Genomic DNA, 18755 nt, shown 5'->3' with positions numbered 1-18755 from the left:
ACCCCCTCCACTTGCATACTCAACTCGGCACTTCACTCATTCTCCATTAGGTAAGTGCGAACAGCCGAGTTAGTGAGTAAAAAATAAAAATAATTTTTTTTTTTTTGGGAGTGTGTGATGTTTGTTGTTGTAAAATTCTCTCTCAATTTTTCTCTTTTTCGTCCATCGTGAAGCAATGTTAACAGCACTTTAAACCAATTTTAATGAACTAACTCGGTCACTGTCTCTTCTACATGTGAGCACCTCTACTCTGCATTAAGTTGGTCAGCCGAGTAACAAAGCGGTGTTTCACGCTTTCTAATTTGTATTTTGATAAATATTGATAAAATATGTAAAAAAGTACTTTTTGTGTCAGCTGTTTATGGATGTAATAATTTTAAACAACTAAAACACGGTTTTTACGTTTTCATTTGTTACATACTTTTTAATACATTTGAACTGCTCCAAAAGCATCGCAAGAGCTTTGTTCCTGGAACCTCTATCAGATGTATCTCGCTTGTAGAATCCCAAAACCAAGTTAAATTCTCATAAAATGTAAAAAAATCCGTCAAAACTTCACGATCATCGGTAATAACTGCCATTTTATTTTACTTTATTCTTAAAAAGTACGCTCACAAACCACTACGCACAACGGTTCCCTAGGCAGACTGAGTAAAGTGGGTTCAACCACTCAACCACGCTACGGATGATCTAATTTGGTTGGCGGTTGGGTGGTTGGATAGTGGTTGGATGCTCTGGCGTTAAAACAGATAAACTTGATAGCCACACCCCCTTATCGCAAACTACGCAATCTCCACTTACTTCAATTTTACGTTCAACTCAACAAGATTAATACAACCACCCAAATTGAACCCATTATTGTAGAATTAGGTTTCGATTTTTTTAAATTTCGTTGATATTGTCGTTTTGTTCAATATATTTATTAAATATATATATTTGGTTGTAGATGTGACATTTCAATGTCTTCTCGGGGGTGGGGGGGAAATGTTAGGTCTTGAAATTAGAATATGTTTGGCTCCTACCAGAACGCCATTTATCCAGTTCCTACCTCTCCGTATTCATCACCTTACTCGAAAACTATTTGAATTATGGAACATGACTTGAAAATTAATAGTGCATGCGAATTTTTTTTCGTGTACATAATCTCGTTGTAAAAAGTAGGGATTTGACTATCTAGTATCGAATACCGTTTTAAGTACTCATTTGTTTTTGCGGCGAAAATTACATTGAGGTATTACGGTGGATCTTACTATATTGTGGTTGTGATGTGTAATCCTTCACAGAAATACAGTGGAAAGTAACTGGTCATCCCGTTTTCATTCTATATTTTGTTCTTTCCTACACATACTATTATCCAATTCCAGCAAACACCATTTCATTTTGTTTACAGTCAATTTCGAATACAACGACATGAGTAAGTACTATGTACAGTTGTTGCATATGACATAAAATATATTTACTCAGAGTTTCCTGTCCATTTTGTGTTGTGGTGAAGGAGATGGTGACTTTGAGGTTATCTCCAAAGGCGAGGGTCTCAAACGGCATGTCATCAGCCGTTGGCTTGGTGAAGAGTACCATGTTGGGGATGACGTGTCCATCCACCACTTTGGCATCAATCATTTCGGGACGAGGCTGTGGCTGGAAATATATAACAAACATTCATTATTAGGAAAGGGCCAAGAAAAAATGAGTTGTACGCAGCGTTTTTGATTGATCTGCTGTGAAAGATGAGAAAACTAGCCGAGAAAGGTGGTTTAAAAGGAAGCATGCGGTAGAATGATTGCAAATGTTAGAAGAAATCTATAAATATATACTCTTTATAATTTTTATAATGTTTGACTGCCTATAAGGCCTTTTGTACACAGAGATACTTACAAGCTAAGTGTACTGCTACGTAACTGTGACGCAACCATAAGCAGCCTACCGATGTGCTACTCTTTAAAGCTGTTTTCCGTACATGGCGCTACACGAATTACACTGAACTTAGAGCGGGAGCACACAGAGAGCGGTCAGGAGTTCCGAGTTCGGCGTTCATTAGAATGTACTGATACTATAACAACAATGCACACAGCGGGCAGTCAGACCGCGGCGGTCAAAACGGAACGTCGCGTTCTAAGAGTTCTTTTCCCGCTGAGGCAGAGAACGCCAGAACGCCACGATGTCTGAGGTTACAAACACGGAAAAGTTAATTGAATTGGTTAGGGAAAGGAGTTTATTATACGATTTAAGTAATGTAAATTATAAAAATATAGAATCGTTGTTCATCTTTAAGTAAATCCTGAAAAATACTAGTAAATTCGCCTTGTTCTTCTCGCATTGTGTTGATTGGGTGCACCCAATACTTCCTTTTCTTTTTAGAAGCTGCTAAGCTCCACAAGAGCAATAATTCTTCATCGGATGATGAACTTTCTAGTGACATGTTGCATATGCAAAGGCCCAAACGAAACTAGAATGTGAGAATTTGAACGCCGCTTGTGTGCTTTGGAACTCTTGAGCGGTCAACGGTCACTAGAACGCAGAACTCTGACCGCTCTCTGTGTGCTCCCGCTCTTAATCATTTTTTCAAGTGCAGCCGTGGAATTAATACAATGTCAAGTGACTCTTCCAATGAAGACAATAATATTGTTGTTCTTTATATTTACGCAACTAAAAAACGAAACTAAAATAATATTTTGCATTTATCCATAAAATTAAATAAATGTTAATTGTCACTCGTGACAGCCAAGGAACTACATGAGAATGATGTGAAATTTACTTTTCTTTCCAAACCTCAATCAACGCCTTCTCCGCTAAATCCTTTCTAACGAATTATGGTAAAGTATAGTTATAAAAACATGGATATTTTCCCACCTCCAGAATAAATTTAACATTCAAATCATATTCGGACGTCATTTCTGTCAAACGAATAGTAGATACGAATTCAACTCGCTTAGCGTGCTACCAGCACTGTCAGTAGCATGCAACTGCGGCCAAACCCGTTGTCGACGCATCGCGTTGTGTAAGAACACTAGCAAGATAGTATGGGGGATACTCATTATATGCGACGCGCACAAAACTCCTGTCGCTTGGAAGTATCTCCATGTACGAATACCATAAGAGTGGCCTCAAATTGATGACCCACAAAATGATTTTGCCTGGCCCTTATCGTCTCAAAATATTATTTACCCAAATACTGACTACTACAAATATTTATCACCCAAAAATATTTTTGCTAATATAAATAAATTGTTAATTAAAAATATTATGTATTCATAATTTTTTTTTAAGTTTGTGGACCACACAGTTTTAGTTTGAGACCACAGTTAATATCGTTACATAAAATTATCTGGATACCATTCCGATTATAATGTGATATTAATAAACTGCCAGTGAAAAAAGCAGGAAAAAATATTTAGATTTTTTTTTATGATGAAAATAAAATAAAACAAAAATATATTTTATTAAAAAGACAAATAACTTAGTTTACATTAAAATAAATAATGCCACCACAAAGTGATAAATAATTGGTTAGAAGAACTTTTCTTCGAAAAATTAGAATGTGATACATTATGTATCATGTATACACCACTTCTTTCAGACCCGACAATTCCTTCTTCAGGGCAGATCCGGTCGAAGAGAGTTCTATCTGTAATATAGTTTGCTTCAGCTTAAATTTGTGAGTACAAGGTTTTTTAATATTAGATTAAAAGTGCTAAAATTATATTACTCGGGCCACGTAGTGCCATATCTGTCACCAAATGACACATCCTCATAAAATTCGTTCAATATCAATTTCTATTATGGTCAAACGTATAATATAAACAGATTTAGAATGAGAGAAAAAACCAAGATTTCTGTTTGCATTTAAAAGTTTACCATAGACGCTCCCGTGTAATTTGAAAAATATTCTATAAAACAGAAAACCGGCAAACAGTTTTTTTTTTTAATATATTTTTTTTTCTGTCAAGGTGTGCAATTTTTTTTATGATTATTTATGTAAATCGAATTAAAAAATTAATACATTTGTCTAATTAATTGCGTTTTTAAGTTTCATATAAAGTGAAAAATAAAAAACCATCGGTAAGCGATTTTCAAAACTTTAGCTACGTTTGGGATCAAAATATTTAATATTTTTAATTGTAGATGTCCATTTGTGAAATAAAATCAGAAAGAGTCTTTTATCTGCTTCAAAAAAATCGTATTTGATTTCATGATATGTTGAAAAAAAGTAATGAAAGATTGTAACACAAGAAATGTGGGTGTTATATCTGAAAAAATGCGGAAACCTCGTGTACAGGGTGCAGCAAAACAGATATTGCAGTTTTGAAGGGCCGGTACATCCCGTGTGATGTGGGTTCTCATTGTGTCGGGAGGGTCGTTCTCAGTCGTTACCATGGTTTGGTTGGGACAACACCGGGGCTTCGCTGTCTGCACGTTTCTTGAAAATGGCCGTTCTTTCGTCGCTTTCACTTCGTCACGTCCATCTCTGTGGAGCGGTGAACAAAGAAAACTTTCGGTACTGGGCTGAAAATAACACGAGGCAGCTTCACGGGAGACCTCTTCACTTTCCAAAAGTGACCGTATGGTGTGCTTTTCCAAATTTGGGGTGATTGGGCCTTATTTTTTTGAGAAGAATGGACGAACCGTGACCAACGCTCAACGATATGTTTCCATGCTGGGAAAATTTTGTGAACTTCAATTGGAACAACTAACGGAGGAAACAGATCGAGGAGATATCTGGTTTTAACAGGAAGGTGCAACGGCCCATACTGCTTGATTTTCAATGACGAAACTGAAGGGTGGCCCGCACGCTCACCTGATTTGAGCATTTTCGACATGTGTTAAATGTTTTTAAACATCGACCTCGCACCTTGGAAGAACTTGAGGATCGAATTCGAAAGGAAATCGCCAAAATGCGTCCAAAAACTTCAGAAATCGCTTTCATTAATGTATCGCTGCTGGGGGCTTTCATCTTTCTGATGTAATATTCAGGACTTGATGCATAAAACGGCACAATGTACTGAATAAAATAAAATGAACTCCATTTCTGCAAATTACTTTGTGTTTTTTTAATAGTCCTACAAAACTAGACTGTCTGTTTTGCTACACCCTGTTTAATGAGAAGCATATACATACTAAATTATTAAAGAGTGAACCAAGTGGATGTAAAGTTATGTTACAGACTAAAAAATCTTATGGTAGTTAGATGGTATGTTGAATAATAATAATATGTATGTATTAAAAAATTATTTAGCAAGCAGAGAAAATACAAATATCACAGTAGGTACCTTATAAATTATTAGAAGCAGCAAGGAAGTTGAACCAAAAATAAAATACATAAATAAGTAAGTACATACATCTGAGAAGTTATAAATATTAAAATATATGTATATTTTTATGTTATATTGTATAAACAAATAATGTCAGTAATTGAGTTAAGTTTTTTTGAGTAATATCAAAACCTGTGGATTACAAATTTATACATAAAGAAAAAAGAAAACGAAAAGGAACTTTTAAAATCACCTTGAATCCTTCATCAACAGGAATAAAAAAGGTGTGACGACCCTCACTTTTGAAGATATCTTGTTTCTTTATCTGCGTAACCTTTTGCCGGAACGATCTGGAAGTATAATAAACCATGTTTTAGTGAAACATCCTCCTACTATACAGGGTGTCCGGAAACTCGTAGTACAAGCGGGAAACTGGTGAATCTACATCACATTTGGAGTCGATTTTGTAGTATATTTTTTTTTTATTTGAGCTTTCGTTATCGAGTAAATCGAGTTTGAAGTTGATTTTTTTTTTTTTTTTTTTTTAATCAAATTCTTATAAATTATTACTGAAGATCAAAGTACCCAACTAATTAAAACTATTTGAAAGTAAAACAAATGAAGAAACTCGGATTTGAAGCATTATTTTGAAATCACCCTTCATTTATATATGAGAGAAAAGGTCACCGACCTTTTGATCGTAAGCAAAAATATTGTAAGCAAAAGATAGTACGAAAAAAGATGGTAATTATCATTTGATTGTATACTGTACATTAGCTCATAAAATAATGTAACACACAGACACTATAATTTGCCTACAATCATTTGCTTATTATTTGTCTACAATAATTTTGCTTGATTATTTGAGAGTTATGTTACAATCATTTAACAAGTAGAGTGTAGAGTGAACAAATTAATAAGAGTAGGTACACATTAACAAATTAATAAATTAAGAAAAAGAGGCGTGCTGATCAAATAATATTTTTGTGAATATTCTTACTAGTAGTTCTGTGAACAGAAAACCTCGCGCCAAATTTTTTTTATTTATTTATATTTTTTTTTTCTTAAAAAGAAAGACAAACATTCCCGGGTTTCGAATAACCTGACAATATTTGAAAATCTCCTACTTCCACCACAGTAAGCTTAAAATGTTGCTTGTGTTGTGATGGAGGACTTAGCCAGCCGAGGAATTAAACACACTACGCCTGGGTGGGACCCAAACGCGATGTCAACTCGGCCACCGACCGGTTTTTTTAATTTTTTTTTTGTTTTTATTTTTTTTTAATAAATCAAAACTAAAATATCTTCTGAAAACATAAGATTTGTAAGTAGGTACTCCCAACCGTCAGGAACCAGTGTATGTTGTGAGACTGAAGGTAGTGGGGAGGGGAAGAAGATGGGGAAGAGGAGGGTGGGGGCGTACCTCGCTATTCAGATCTGGTCTCTAAAGCCATTTCAAACAACGTTTCTGAATGGTGAACTTACACCACGGCAATACTGTGAGTGATACTCTGGAACTTGTCGCAAGTAAACACTATATACCTACTCGTATTATTTTAAATGAATAAATTGTAAAATAACACAAATTAATCAAATAAAAATTACTTGCGTACGCCGGGATTTAAACCCGCAACCTTCGGATTGCTAGTCAAGAGTCTTACCCCTCATAATACATAAAAAAAAACATATTCAAAAAAAGGAACTATAAAATCTGTCCAAAGAAACGTCACTATCTCATCATTAAGTTATCCACTTAGTCAAAGTTAGCCATCTAATCGTAGGGCTTCCACGAATAACACAATGAAAGCTGTAGAGTTTCCAAAAAACGCACCAAGTCAAAGTAAGGCTTTCTTGAATAGTAAAGTAGATAGGGCAGATTTTCGGAAAACGGAACGTACAAACAAATTTACTTCGCTACGCTCTATCAATAATTATCAGCAGTTGTTTATAATGAATGGGCGGATTTTAGGTTGATGGCAAGTTAAATCAGTATTTTGTGTTATATTTTTTACCACATAAAATAATGAATAATATTTGGTCCCCACCTGACACGATGGGTGCCGATTTCGAAGTCCTCAGAGCGCGACAGGAACTGAAAGGCGTCGGGGTTGTAGAGCGGGTCGCTGGAGGTGGAGGATGGAGAAACAGGCACCAGAACATCGTCAATCACGTGAAGAACCTGAGGAAATGGCATATGGTTTCATTAATAAATTCTCTGTACCATACCATAAATCATGTAAAATATAAAAGATAATAAAAATAAAAACAAATATCTGCGTTTCAAATTCAGTACCAATAAATTACGAAAACACAACAAGAAATACATACTCAATGAAGAGTACACAACTGCTAAACCTGGACAAATCGCAAGTCCGCCGCACGGTTGAATTGGGCAGCCACCTTGAGTGTATTAGCACCAATATACCTGAAAAAATCCTTCGACTTTGCAGAAACGGGCGGTCTGTTTGATTCAGATTGCAATATTTGGAGCACAGGCGTACTTTCAGCTTCACAAATTTGCAATTATAATATCCCGTGAGTTTATATAGGTTGGTGCTAGTGTTACCCATTTTTACGGACGCAGTGAGTCATACTTATATTAGAAAAAAAGGCAGATGGACTATAAGTTATTCGCATGAAATTGAGCGTACAAAAGTGTGGCCGAAATCATTAACACATACTTCAAATCGCATTGACGCTTAGCTACGCCCTTCCTTTGTTTCATGACTGCTTTGATACACCGTGCAGTTTGGTCGTACCTCGTGACAGTAAACTCGGCACGCTTCCATGCCATATCTCCGCTCGTCTCTATTATCCAGGAGAAGTGACCTGAAAGTGTGCCTTCGTCCATCCAGGAACATTAAAATAGCTTATTTGACATCCAGAGATGTGCAAAATGGGTACCCAAAACCATTTGAAATGCAAAATGGAAATGGGTCAAAACTTTTCCATTTGAAAATGCAAAATGCAAAATGGTTTTTAGAAAAGCATTTCAAATGCAAAATGCAAAATACCTATTTTCAAAATGCATTGAAAATGCAAAATGGTTTCTCAGGTCAAACAATTAAAATAATTATAGAATTTTTAAACAATTTTGTGATTTAATAATGGACATCAATGTAGAACAAACATATTACATGATGGTAAATCCAAAAACACCACGACTACAGATTGTGAAACCACAAAAATTTGCGCGGGACTAATAGTCCAAGCGTTTATAATAATTTATTAAATATATATTAATCTATATATCAAATAATTTATTAAAGCGTATTATATTAAGGAGAACCTTGTGGTCTACGCGGGTAATTTAAAAATGTCGCTAGAAGAAAGGTATTTTTCGCTCGAATAATCGCGTAGACCACAAGGTTCTCCTCGGCCGAATTTCGGCCGAACGACATATTCGTAAACAGGGAATTTTTATCTAAATTCTGACATCGATTTTATTCGTGTGGCCGATGAGATATTTTGCCGCATCTGGAGGATACCTACAATGTCATTTGTTAGGTACTTCTCCCCACACAAAAGTTGGCCGAACGATTTTTTTTTTCATAACAAATTTGCAATCAACTTTTGCCGTTAGTTTTGGTAATGTGGCACGTCAGATATTTTCATCCCAAAAATAACACCGGAAGTCGTCGCTTTCCAGGACTCCTCCCAGGCCGAAATCTGGATAAATGCGTTTTTTTAACTAATCTTATATGGGGTTAAAGCCCAGTACTAATTTGGTTCATGTAGCCTATGGGATGGGATTTTTACGGTCATCGCTTGGACTATACATGTAGTTGCCAACGTAAAAACATAGAAACTGCTATCTAACATTTAATATTACAGCGTCATGGCCCCATGTTCAGTATTTGAATCAGTATTTTTTGTAATGGTATCACTCAATTGCCAGGAAGCAACTTGACAAATGTAAATTATCTCTCATAGCGAGGTTGAGGACCGACTGATATTTGGGGCTTATGAAAAAAAGATGAGTGTAGATAGTAGGAAGAATGTTTGAAAAAAAGCATTTAAAATGGAAAATGCATTAAGAAAAGCATTTAAAATGCAAAATGGAAAATACCCATTTTGCATTTTGCATTTCCATTTGAAATGGATTTATTTGAAATAAAGCACATCTCTGTTGACATCAAATGGGACACTTGCTCGCAAATTAATTTTATGAGAAAATACCAAAATTCATATTTTTATACCTGTTTCTTGTTGACGGTGTTGGAGGAGATGTAGTTAGAGCGGTGAGCCAGAACTTTGGCGTTGTTGATGAAGATGTCGTCATGGTGGGTGGACCGCTTCCTCGTAACCCACAAGGGGGGGTTCCCCTCCAGCTCTGAGTTCAGCGAGTGGGCCAGCTGGTCCAGGGTCACGGCCAAATTTGCTGGACGGACAAATAACAATGTGCAGATTAGTAAATGAATGTAGAAGTTTTTAGTTTAGATGCACATCGTATTCGTATTACGGATTATACCTACAAACAATCGTAACAAATCGCACCATTCCTTGGCGTTCCTTGCCATTCATGCCATTTTCTGGCATTCCTTGCTATTCCCTGCCAGTCGTTGCCATACCCTGCCATTCCCTATCATTCCTTGCTATTCCCTGCCATTCTCTACCATTCCCTGCCATTCACTGCCAATCACTTCTATTCCTTGCCAATCTCTGCCATTTCCTGCCATTCCCTGGCATTCCCTGCTATTCCCTGCCATTACCTACCATTCCCTGGAATGGGAATGATGTGAAACGGTACAGAACACTTTGTTGATAATTGTTATATGAACTTTACAATATTCATTACAAAACGGTTCACAATTTTAAAAATATATTTTAAGCTACGATGATTGTATTGTACCCACTCTTTTCCCTATAGAAAGGTTGCTTAGGACCTTGTTGGTAGTAGGTACTTATTAGGTAGCCCGATCGCAAATTTATTCGAGCAGATCCTTGATATATTAGTCAATGGAGCAGATACATTGAATTCGCATCGATTAAGAATTCTAAAAAAATACTGTCGTTTATATATGAAATCGTAATGTGGAAATGTGAAGTAATAATATAGAAGGGTGCACAAGACTGACGGGGGCTGTAGCGAGGGGAGGAATGAACCCCCGAAAGACGTCGATGAGGCAAAATAATAAACATGAAAGAATTGTATGTTTAATGTCATTTGGAGCAAGGCTTAATTTACTTGTAGGGTTAAAGATATTCGATTCGATTCTGTTACTTCGACATAAAAATATCAATTTATGTCGAAATATTTTTATATTATTTATACTATTACAAAAGCAAAACAAAAAGATTCAATAAAAAAACCTATAATAATATTTTGACGGCCTCCGTTGTCGTAAGAGGTGAGGTTTCGACTAGCAAGCGGGAGGTCGCACGCGAAAGTAATTTTATTTGATTAATTTGTGTTATTTCACCAATTACTAATTAAAAATAATATGTAGTATATTTGCGGCATGTTTCAGAGTGGAATGGTCGGCTTGAAATGGCCAACCAGGCATGAATAGTCAGGTACTTTCCCACCTTCCTCTTTCCCTCCCCACTACCTTCAGCCTCATAACATATCCCGATCGGGGATGCCTTAGTCTCGCTGGCTCCAGACGGTTGGGAGCAGTTGGGACTCTTGTGCGGTTTCACAAAAAAAAAATACCTATATCGGAAATATTTTAATAATGGTATGATGTTTCGAAGTCCCTTTGTTAGATCCAATGAAATAAAGACAACAATTAATGAACAGAGCAATATTGCTAGGAAATGTGTCATTGTAATAAAAAAAAATCCCTTTCGCCTTTAAAACAGTTGAATAAATATTTTTATTTTTTTAACATGAACTCGGGATCTTCTGTTAAATAAAATAATCTCTCCATTAACAAGTGCAAGGATGTGAAGTAAATGGTCCTGTGTAATTAAATTGCTTTCCAGAGTGTTTTTGTTTCATTTGTTGATCGCCAGTCCGCCCCTGGGTGGGGGAGGATGGAGGAATATGACTTCCGGTTCCTGGGTAATGCGATGCGATTGCACCCCGAGCGAATTAAATGCCTTCCAGGCCGGAAATACAGCCAATATCCGGAGCCGAAATGCGTGACCGATCGACAGAAACCGGAAGCCGAGCGGCTTTGTTTTGACTGGCTTTTTGAAAGTGCATTTGCGAATTAATTGTGCTTTTCAATGAATCTTATTGCCATTATTTCACGAAATGTAAAACTTCATCCAGTGATATCAACCAAATTTGAAAACTTCATCCAGTGATATCAACCAAATTTGAAAACTTCATCCAGTGATATCAACCAAATTTGAAAACTTCATCCAGTGATATCAACCAAATTTGAAAACTTCATCCAGTGATATTAACCAAATTTGAAAACTTCATCCAGTGATATCAACCAAATTTGAAAACTTCATCCAGTGATATCAACCAAATTTGAAAACTTAATCCAGTGATATTAACCAAATTTGAAAACTTCATCTAGTGATATTAAACAAATTTGAAAACTTCATCCAGTGATATCAACCAAATTTGAAAACTTCATCCAGTGATATTAACCAAATTTGAAAACTTCATCTAGTGATATTAAACAAATTTGAAAACTTCATCCAGTGATATTAACCAAAAATGAAAACTTAATCCATTCACGGAGAAAAATGAGTATCTAAGGCTTTTTTTATTAAGACACTCATAAAAATGTGACTGCATGATCATTTCCCAATAAAATATTAGTCATTCAGAATATATCTGAACACGTGTTCACGCAGGTGCCCTTGTCCGAATAAATTAAATCGTCGAGATGCGAAACTATTATTATTTTGAAGAACAAGTGTTCCGACTTCCTCATAACATATTCGTGCTTTACTGATAGTTTGTTATGAAATTTGTCAAATCATTCGTTAGATGCCTACAGTCCCATTTTTAACAGAAAAGTGTCTATTCTTCACGTCATGTTTTGATATAATAATATTAAAATTGGATTTTTAGACTAGTTTATTTACTTTAACAATTTTGATTAAACCAAACTAAGAACCTAATAATCTAATTAGAAGAAAAAACTAATATTTAAGCTTTCAAATTAATAAAAATGGCCGCCAAGTAAACAATCAATTATAAGTTTTACGAAATAACTATTAAAAAGCATTATTTTCCATTTAAATAGTTTTTCTCATTGTTATATAATCGATACAAAGTATTTAAAAAATAAAACGAGCCTTTTAATCGTGTCCCGTGTGTCTGTATACTTACCGAAATTGGTTATTCTAACAATATATTTATACAAAATTGTTGGTGACATACTTGCTAAGGAGGGAAGATTTCGTGGACAGATATCAAAAAATATGGCCAGGTTTTATAAAATATTGAAAATTTTTATAAGGGCGTGTAATTTTATAATTTTATTTGACGTGTTATTAACGATAATATGATTGATTGCGTTTTTAATAAGGAGTCTTATTTCGGGTGGTGACAGTGTAAGGACACAAATGACTGCATATTGTTTTTATCTACCAGGAGCACAGTGCAATTGAGGAGGTACGTTTGATGTTAACTTGATATAATATCACCAGGGGTACGCTGTAGGCTATAAGGTACGAGTAGGTACAAATGAAAAGAGGAGGATTGTTGTGTTTGCTGATTGAAAACACGATTTAAAATGAGGGAATCGAGCGAAGGAAGCGATATTGGGTTATCAGCATTTATGTTTTGTCACGGTAGGTATCTGCATTCTAGACACGTGGAGTTTTTATTCGGGAATCGGCCCCAAACGGCCGCAGGCGTAGAGAAAAGCGCCCGCGTAATCCATACGAGATATTATGTTTTTTAAATCACTGTGAAATCCAAAGATATTAGAAGAACGAGATATGCTATGTTGGCCGCCGGACCGTAGGCGGAGTACTACCTAATTAGGGTACTTTGAATACTATCGGGAAGTGTACGCACAGAAATCTATTCTCTGTATTAGTGCGGATACCTTAGCGTAAGCGAAGGTGTGCAGTAGTATTGGTGAACAAAACCGGCGACACTGGGCAAAACAATTCCACACAGTATGAACTGCTCATAGCACATCTCGTTCTTCTAATATCTTTGGTGAAATTGAAACAATTTATGACCCCGGAAAACAAATATTTTGAAAATTCGGTGTACGGTTTTCTTCAACAATTTAATGTTGGTTTCAAATTTTATAAAATGTTTCCCTTGATAATGTTAATTTCAAACATATAACACTTTTCGTACAATGAGGAACTGCAGTCCATTTCACTCGAATCAAAATTTTGGCTCAACACTGCTCAAACTCACAACCACACTCTTTCCAATAGAAAGGTGACTACTGAGCAATCAACCAATTTAAGGAAGCCAAACTGCTGGATTGAACTTGCCTCAGTAAATAACTAGTCATAAAAAAGTGTCGACAGGGTGAAAAATATTCGCTCCGCCAAGTCATATTGGCAATAAAGTCAAGCTAATATTATTAAAATATAATATACGTTTGTTGAAAAAAAAAAAAATATCGGTTTATGTATTACAGTATTTAAAAAAAAATATATATGCATTAATAATAAATACAATAAATAATTCGATTTCACATTGAATGTTTTTACTTTGATGTCTTTTTATTTCTATGAAAGTGGGCGGGGCCACTTAAGATAATCAATAGTAAAGATGTTTAGAAACAGGCGAAATCGTTACTGAACAAATCACTTGACTGATCGGAGCCGGAGATTGATCGTTCGAAAAGTTGGGAACAACGGCCTCTAGAGTAATATGCTACAGTTCAACGATCCATCAGGAGGACAGAATGTTGGGGTGTTTTGTGTGAAGAATTGTTTTACTTACTGATATGGTACAAAACCAGAGAATCATCCACGACGCCTTTGTGTCGCTGGAAGGCCTGATTAGTAGGGGCAAACAGGGTCACCTGTCTGTACTGAAGCGTGGTATTGGCGATGCGACTGCGCTCCAGTAGTGCGTAGAACTGGAAAAAAAGAGAAAAAAGTTAATCAATAATATAATCATATTATTTATATTTTCCTTCACTTAGCTAGTACATTTTTAAACTTTTTTATTTGCTGTCTTTTTCGCTGTCGTTTTTATATACTTTCCTACTAATTTAAATCTCTTTTTACTTATGTTTGCATTGTTGGTTCATAGTACGTAAGTAGCTATACAGGGTGTATCGGCACGTACCCGACAAACCAGCTATTCCTTAGCATATTTGGAGTAAAAAATCTTATGTGCACTTTGCTGTCCGGTAACGTTTTTTTTTAATAAAAAATTTACTATTCATATTTTCACCACATGTCACCACTGTTTTATCCTTTGTCAAAGTTTGAAAACCCATCTGGCAATATTTTATTCGAATTCCGTTGAATAATGTACGTGTGTACCTATATTGGCGCGCTTTTACAATCACAACGAAATGGCACGGCACCATTCGTCTCATTTTAAACTATTATTATTTAGTGTGTGCGAAAGATCGAAGACGCTTTTCGACATACTTGCTTATAACAGCTGCTGAACACGAAACGCAATGCCAATGACAGTGATGTAGTGTGGAAATTTTATTTTTTTTTGTTTTTAATTGAAAAAAAAAATGCTACCGGACAGCAAAGTGCCAATAACATTTTTTACTCCAAATGTGCTAAGGAATAGCTGGTTAAAGTTTGTCGGGTACGTGCCGATACACCCTGTATATGTTTTGAAAAAGCCATATACAGATATATTCATCAATGTACAAATAAAGATATATATAGTTTTCATAACTACTACAGCATCCCAAATTGGGGAATGTTGTGAGGCTGATGGTAGTGAGGAGGGAACGAAGATAGGGAAGTAGCTGGCTATTCAGATCTGGTCACCAAATACGGCATTTTCCACATTAACTCCACACAGGAGGCCCTGACGAAAATAATATCACCCCAGGGTATGATCTTTACTGAAAGGAAGTTCTGGGAAGGAAAAAGGAATGAGGGGTGGGTAGAAATCTGGGTGTCAGTGTATCCGGGAGAGACGGCGATGAGGGCTGGAGGGGCCAAAATGACTCCTTCAACCGGCCTGACCCGATTAAGCACCCCATGCAGATGGTGAGCCGACGCATCCGCCGCCAAGACCTTAACAAACCTAACCTTCTAAGTGACCAAAAATAGCGAACAACTTGGAGTGATCTACGGCAGATTTGTTGGTTATCCAATACATGGTTCTCGGGGTGGCGTTAGACTGCCCCCTTCCCGTACCTGCCGGAACGTTTCGATTTTGAATGGTAGTCTTTCACCAGGGTGATGGTGAGGGTGATATCCACCACTCTGGAACGTGCCGCAAAAATACTATGCTTATTTAAAATTAATAAATTGAGGATAAATATAAATTATTTAAGTAATGATGTCGGAATTTGTAATCGAGGGTAGTAACCACTCAACCACGGAGGCAGTCAGAATCATTCTATCGCAAAAAAATGCTGAAATATAATATGAGTAACGAGAATTTAAACTTAATTTGAACGTAAAAGTTCACGACTAAACCGGACGTCCGTTAAAAAGGATTGGCTACAAAATAAACAAAAAGGTTTTATTACAAATCTATATGTAGGTACACGTACATTATACAGGGTGCGTCATTGAAAATAACACCGTGTTGGTTCCGTGAGTGATTCCAGTTTGTAAAGAGTTATAAATACTTTTTATGGTAACACCAAACAAAATCCCCATCTGCCTGGAATCAGTGGGACTATGACATCCCCAATGGGGTATGTTGTGAGACTGAAGAGGGTGGGGAGGGAAGGGGGTGGTGCACGGGAAGGTTGAGAAGTACCTCACTATTCAGATCGGGTTCAAGCAACGTTGAAAAGTGTTGTTTCACCAAAATAATTAGTGGAATATCTCTAATCACGGAAAGAAAGTATAAGGACCAGTTATTTGTGTAGAATTTGAACAATTCATCAAATTTAAGAAAATCTTAAAAGTTCTATTCATGTCATATCATTATGGGTCAGTTGTTTCACTGAAATTATATAATAAAAGAACTTGAATAGATCTTTCACAGAATTTAACAAAAACTAACCAAGAAATTTAAGGAATTGTTCAAATTCTGTGAAATAACTGGCCTTTATTACCAAGAAAATAAATTCACGAAATTAGAGTCCTCCAGGGGAAAAGTGCACTAATTGCGGGAGGTGATTCTACTGGTAGAAGTAAAAAGACAAATGATTTTTTTTTTCATACACACATTTCAAATTTTAAACTGAAAACTACCCTAAAATGTTGGAATTGAGAAAAAAATAATTGATCTTTTTTGCTATCACGTAGAATCACCTCCCGAAGTCAGTACACTTTACACCCGGATAACTTGTAAATAATGGCTTTAGAGTCGGAAAAGGGTTACAAAGTGCTTAAAGTACCTTTTAATTTTGGATGATTCTTCATGATCTTAAGTTGTAACGCCTCAAAGGAGAGGTGGTTTATATTGGACCTTTGTGTAGAAATAAAAAAAAATCAGATAAAACAGTACCGACAGATGGTATTCGCCAAAACTTTCCAAAAAACGGGACACGCAGGGTAGGATTAGCATGGGTTTGTAGGAAGTATGTACTCGTAGTATGTCACAGATGCCAAGCGGGCCGACCCCAAACTTTGAGGTCATAGAATTATTTGCCTGTGTAACACGAAACTTTATTAAGCCAAATTATTTGTTTCTCTTTAATTTTAAAACACACACGAATTTGTTTGTACTCAAAAGCTAATTCGTAGAACTTTTTACCATTTATATTGCTAAAAATATCGATAGAAAAAGCAATTACTTTTTAAAAATATTTTTTATATTACCCCACTAGGGGATTTTTTTGGATGTTGTGTGGAGGGTGTTTTTTAAGGAAAGGAAAGGGAGGAAGTTCCGGGAAAGTATGAGGGTTGGGTATGAATCTAGGGATCAGTGTTTCCGGGAGTGAGTGACATATGAATATATCCCTCGATGGGTCGAGATACCAGTTGGAGATGTCAAAGGGTCTCCCAAAACCAGCCTCTCCTGATCTGGCACCCCACGCAGCTAGAGGGTAGGCGCATCCTGACCACACCTCACCCGATGAACTCGGGCACCCCTACTAATTCACTAAACGTAGCAAACCACTTGGGTTGACCTATGGCAGAGATGTTGGTTATCCAATAAATGATGCCCGGGGCGATGGTACCCAAACCCGCCTCTAATGATAATTACCTGCTTTTCGTATTGTTTTAACACGACCTAATACCACCACATAGAAGATTCTATTACCACCATAGTAAGCAGAAATGTTGCTTGTGTCGTGATTCAGGAAATTGCTGAGCCGAGAAATTGAACGTATGCCGCCTAGGTGGACCCAAACGCGATGCAAACTCAGCCACTATAAATATAATAATAAATTTAAAAAAAATGTTCAGTTAAAAATTCTGTGATAAAATATTAGAAGCATCCATATTGTAAAGGAATTAAATCTTTTCGAGTGACAATCAGACTGAAAATACCGGTTATTAACCATTAACCGGCAATAAAACTTTCTAATACAATTACCCCGCAGCAGTCCTTTGTATTTATGTGAGCATTTAGAATCGGCGCTGGGCACACTGCTTTGTGGTAAATGGCGATGGGGCCAATCAATGACTGCTGACTAACCTTCAATTGGTGATGAAAGGAAGATGGAAGATGTGGAACATGATCTCTAGAAAATAATATACTATCTGCAGCATAGTTCTAGGGGGAACGTCGCATTACTGCTGATGGCTTATGCGCAGAATTCTAATACGGATTCACCGAGTATTCCTACGACCGACGGACAGATCGGCCCGGTCCATAGGTCCGCTGTCCATTTGTCCGTCACGAGCCGATCCGTGTGTGAATGACCTCATTCGCAGTCGATGAGCATGACGTCATTTAGTGATGGTATGCCCAATTTTTTTTTCCTAGACCTCTGATCAAAATTTCTCATCATTTCAAAATGAATTTGTATGAGTTGAATTTCAAAGTTTCAAGAATTTTTGAAAAGATTGGGAATGTGGTAAAGGGAGTTGGGGAAGTACCTGGCTATTCAGATCTGGTCACTTACCACGGCTAAAGCCATTTTAAGCAAGGTTTCGCTTCTGAAAGGTGGATTTTCACCAGGGCAACACTAATACAATTATACATATCTATTATATAGATATACATATATATATCCCGCTACATTTATTGTGGTCCGTATATATGTAAATATAAAATATATATATAAACACCCTGTATATATATATTTTTATTTATTTATTTATTTAATATTTTACAATTTTTTTACAATATATATTTTTTTACAATAAATATACAATTATACATATTATACAGTGTTATCAAGGTAAATAATAATAGCTTTTCCTCACCATAAAGAGACGAGGCTCTTGTGTTTGGTGAGTGAATCCCAGCTCAATTATATGGAATCATGTAAGTAAGTAAATAATATATTTGCAAAACCAAAGGGATAAGTAAGAAATAGGCAAGATTTATCAATAATACAGTTTCAT

At 36.2% G+C, this 18755-nt stretch overlaps 1 protein-coding gene across 3 annotated transcripts in view; it reads right to left on the bottom strand.

Annotated features, from left to right (window-relative positions):
* The window catches only part of Fas1 (fasciclin 1 Fas1 domain-containing), a 537972-nt gene that overhangs the window by 15916 nt on the left and 503301 nt on the right, over nt 1-18755 (bottom strand). For all 3 annotated transcript variants that reach the window (XM_089632514.1, XM_089632516.1, XM_089632517.1), the window contains exons 2-6: nt 14077-14215; nt 9449-9630; nt 7295-7428; nt 5503-5599; nt 1461-1638 (exon numbers count right to left, since the gene is read on the bottom strand). In XM_089632514.1, coding sequence (XP_089488640.1) covers nt 1461-1638; nt 5503-5599; nt 7295-7428; nt 9449-9630; nt 14077-14215 — 730 coding nt within the window. The remainder of the gene's footprint in view (nt 1-1460; nt 1639-5502; nt 5600-7294; nt 7429-9448; nt 9631-14076; nt 14216-18755) is intronic.

This window comes from Hesperophylax consimilis, chromosome 6 (assembly GCF_061612785.1).
Source record: "Hesperophylax consimilis isolate HC1 chromosome 6, BYU_Hcon_1.0, whole genome shotgun sequence".
NCBI classification, from domain to species: domain Eukaryota; kingdom Metazoa; phylum Arthropoda; class Insecta; order Trichoptera; family Limnephilidae; genus Hesperophylax; species Hesperophylax consimilis.
The sequence above is the reverse complement of the archived record's forward strand: the minus strand, read 5'-3'. Positions and strand labels throughout refer to the sequence as shown.